Raw genomic sequence first — 3326 nt, forward strand, 5'->3', positions numbered from 1 at the left:
CCCTTGAGTGTGGCTCTTCCACAAAATACCACGTGCGGGTACGCACGTACAGTGCGATTGAAACTTTGTGGCCCATGCACAGAAGTCAGTTTTCAGCCTGGGCGAGTCTATTTTGAAGAAGTGGCGTTAGAAGAAGTGGGGGGTGTCGGTCGGTCGGTCGGCTGCGGGATACACAGTGCGGGGGAGGCGTTCGCGATTCATGCACGAGTTGAGGATGGGAGAGTTGGAAGGGGTTGACCTCAGCGAACGTACCTCCATCAGATTGAGGACGTTTTTAGCAAAGGCCAGCTTAGGAGTACCCTAATTAAGTTAATAACAATGTACCTACCTATATAGTTTAAGTTTAAAAAATTTGGCTCTCAAAAGAAATTCAATCGTTGTACTGTTGATATTTGGCTCTGTTGACTAATGAGTTTGCTGACCACTGGTCTAGAGAAGCATGTCAAACTTGTGGCCTGCGGGCCACATGCCTTGTTTATTTGACCCGTGTTAGCCTTTGAGTTTGACGTGCTTGGCCTAGAGACTTCTTCACCGTGCTGGAATATCTCATCCTCCATATTGGATGTCCCTTCCTCCAGGAAGTCCTCCCTGACTCCATCACAGACAGGCCAGACACCACCACTGGGCTTCCTTGTCCCTGCCCAGTCTACTTTGGGCTGTCCAGGGACAGGTCTGTCTCCCCCACCGGACTATAAACACCATGATACCCAGGCTGGGGCCACGGTAGTCACCACTGCATCCCTCAGAGGTGCTCAGGAAGTAGTTGCTAACTGCATTAATGCCTGAATAAAGGAGTGGCTGGGGCCTGGGCAGTATAATTCTCTCTGGACCAGGCGCCACCACCCATCCCCACCCCCCCCCAACACAGATATTGCCCATAGGGGTAAAAGAGTGAGTTTCCTGCCCTGGAGGTAACCAATAGAAAAAGACTGTGAAAGCCACCAGACAGGGATGTTTCTTCAAACGTCTGGGTTCAGTGATCCCTTCCCCATTCCAGAACTTACCAAACACCCCAAATCCCAGGACACAAGTAGCTGTGGCCCATTCCATGTTCCTCACTTCATCTGCACTGGTGATCTGCTTACAGGTGGCTGAGTCCCCTGGGGCAGAAAACGGGCGGAGGGATTCAGAGCCGAAGGAACTACTGACTTGACCCACCCATGTCATAGATGGGCACTGAGGTCCAAGGCAGGAGGCCAGGGTCCCAGGGCTGATTCCACCTCTCTGGACTGGCCACGGGGGCTGGATTCTGGATCCTGACACCCCGAGACCTGAGCAGGGGCATGTGCTTAGAAACCTGGACCCCACCCATTCAACCAGAAAGGGGAGGACTTGGTGAAAAGCGGGGTCTACCAAGTAGGAAATCAGAAAGCAGGAAACCAACCAATCAGAACAGCCCCTAAATACAACAGTCAGGGGAGAGAGACTTGAAGAAGCCCATGCCTCTCTCCCCTCCCGGAACTCAAGGAAGGCCATGCCAATCACACCGCGCAAATGAGGAGGCTGGAGGGGGAACGGCTTTGGGGCTCAGGGAACTCACAGTACAGAATCTCATAGTCCCCGGAGTTGGTGACGAAGCGGCTGCTGTCCCGGGCCCAGTCCAGGTGGGTGATAAAACTGGAATGGCCCTGCGGGGAGGCAAGGAGCGGAGTTAGAGCTGGAGGGGGCGGGGTGAGGACAGGAAGGATGGCTGGCAAAATACAGAGGCACAGTGAGAACACGAAGGGGCTAAAGGAAGGAGACACAGGGCTTCGGAGCATGGGGGCGGGGCCAGGCTCCCATGGGCGGGGCTAGACAGAAAGGGCTTAAAACACAAGGGGAGTTTAGAACATGTGGGCATATAGCTAGACACAGAGGGATGGGCTTTGAATACAAGGGGCTACTGGGCTACACGGAGGGTGCTTAGAACGTGGGGGGCGGGGCTACAAGGGGAGCTTAGCATGTGGGGGGCGGGGCTACACAAAGGGGCGGGCTTAGAACACGATGGGGTGAATGTGTGGGCGGGGCTAAGACTCCTTGAGGTGATCAGGGCAGTCAGTTGAAGGTTGAAGCTGTGCTCCCTTGAGGTAGAAAATTGGTTAATTCTGCACCCGCTAGACAGGGTGGCGGCGCGGGCCGGGGCCACTGCCCACTCACCGAGCACTTGCCCAGGCGGCTGACCTTGCGGCCGCCTTGGTCCACCTTGTACACGTACACCAAGTTGTCGTGGGAGCCCACCGCCAGGTACGCCCCGTCTGGGGGAGGGGGAGGGGGCTATGAGGAGGCACCCAGGCTCCGCCCCCTCCTCGCTCAGATTCAGCCCCCCACTATCCCAGACGCCTCAGCAGTCCCAAGCTCCATCCCCACTACAGCCCCAGACCTGCAGCCAGGCCCAGCCACACAGGCCCCACCCCGCCCCCCTGACGGCAGCTCCGAGGCTCAGTTCCCAGGCCTTGCCTCTCCGAGGTCCCAGGCCCTGCCCCTTACCTGGCGAGAAGCTGACCACTGAGATCTGTTCATTGCCATCTGTATGGATAGCCACCAGGTCATTGGTCTCCGTGTCCAGCAGCAACCATCTTTAAGGAGAAGGCATGGGAGTGGAGGAGGAGGGTGAGCTGATCTGGTAGGAGCCGGGGCAATCTGTAGGGCCTGAGGGGCTCCAGAAGAGATTTGGGGGAGAGGCTGACTTCAGAGGAATGTTGGGAGATCAAGTCTTGCTTGGTAAACAGTTGGTACCTAACTAATGTTCTCTGTGGACTCTGAGACAGTAGGGAACGGGGGTGAAGGGACAGTTCGGGGAGAGGAGAGCAGAGAAGCCCTCCCCAAATGCCCAATTCAGCCTTACCTGCCGGTCACTGTGCCCACAGCCAGGACAGAGCCACTGGGGTGGAAGCCAGCGGAGCGGGCAGGGTCCTGGGAGGGAGAGAAGAGGCAGGGCTCAGAGCTGCTCCCCATGCATCTGGCCATTCCCCGGCCTCAGAGCCAGGTCGCAGCCAGGCAACGAGGCTCTCACCTCCCTCTGCTGCCCTCCAGGAACCCACTGCCTCAGACACGCTGGGATCCGTCCCCTTTCCTCTAACAAGCCACCTCGAACAGAAAGCATCCCTTCCTGTCACTGTGGGTCCTGGATCCTTTTTGACTCCTGTTCGAAATTCCCACAGCTTGATTCATCCAAGATGCTTTACTTAGGTAATTTTCTAGAGTGAGGCTACTGGGACGAAGGTATCGATATTTTTAAGGGTTTCGATATAACCTGGCTGGCATGGCTCAGTGATTGAGCATTGACCTATGAACCAGGAGATCACAGTTCAATTCTCGGTCAGGGCACATGCCTGGGTTTTGGACTC

At 56.2% G+C, this 3326-nt stretch overlaps 1 protein-coding gene across 1 annotated transcript in view; it reads right to left on the minus strand.

Moving 5' to 3' along the window:
• EML2 (echinoderm microtubule associated protein like 2) overlaps positions 1-3326 on the minus strand; it is a 24366-nt gene that overhangs the window by 4659 nt on the left and 16381 nt on the right. Inside the window, exons 13-17 of the mRNA XM_014537382.1 lie at positions 2825-2892; positions 2467-2555; positions 2137-2234; positions 1541-1628; positions 1005-1100 (exon numbers count right to left, since the gene is read on the minus strand). Of these exons, the coding sequence (XP_014392868.1) occupies positions 1005-1100; positions 1541-1628; positions 2137-2234; positions 2467-2555; positions 2825-2892 (439 nt within the window). The remainder of the gene's footprint in view (positions 1-1004; positions 1101-1540; positions 1629-2136; positions 2235-2466; positions 2556-2824; positions 2893-3326) is intronic.

This window comes from Myotis brandtii, unplaced genomic scaffold (genome assembly GCF_000412655.1).
Source record: "Myotis brandtii unplaced genomic scaffold, ASM41265v1 scaffold178, whole genome shotgun sequence".
NCBI lineage: Eukaryota > Metazoa > Chordata > Mammalia > Chiroptera > Vespertilionidae > Myotis > Myotis brandtii.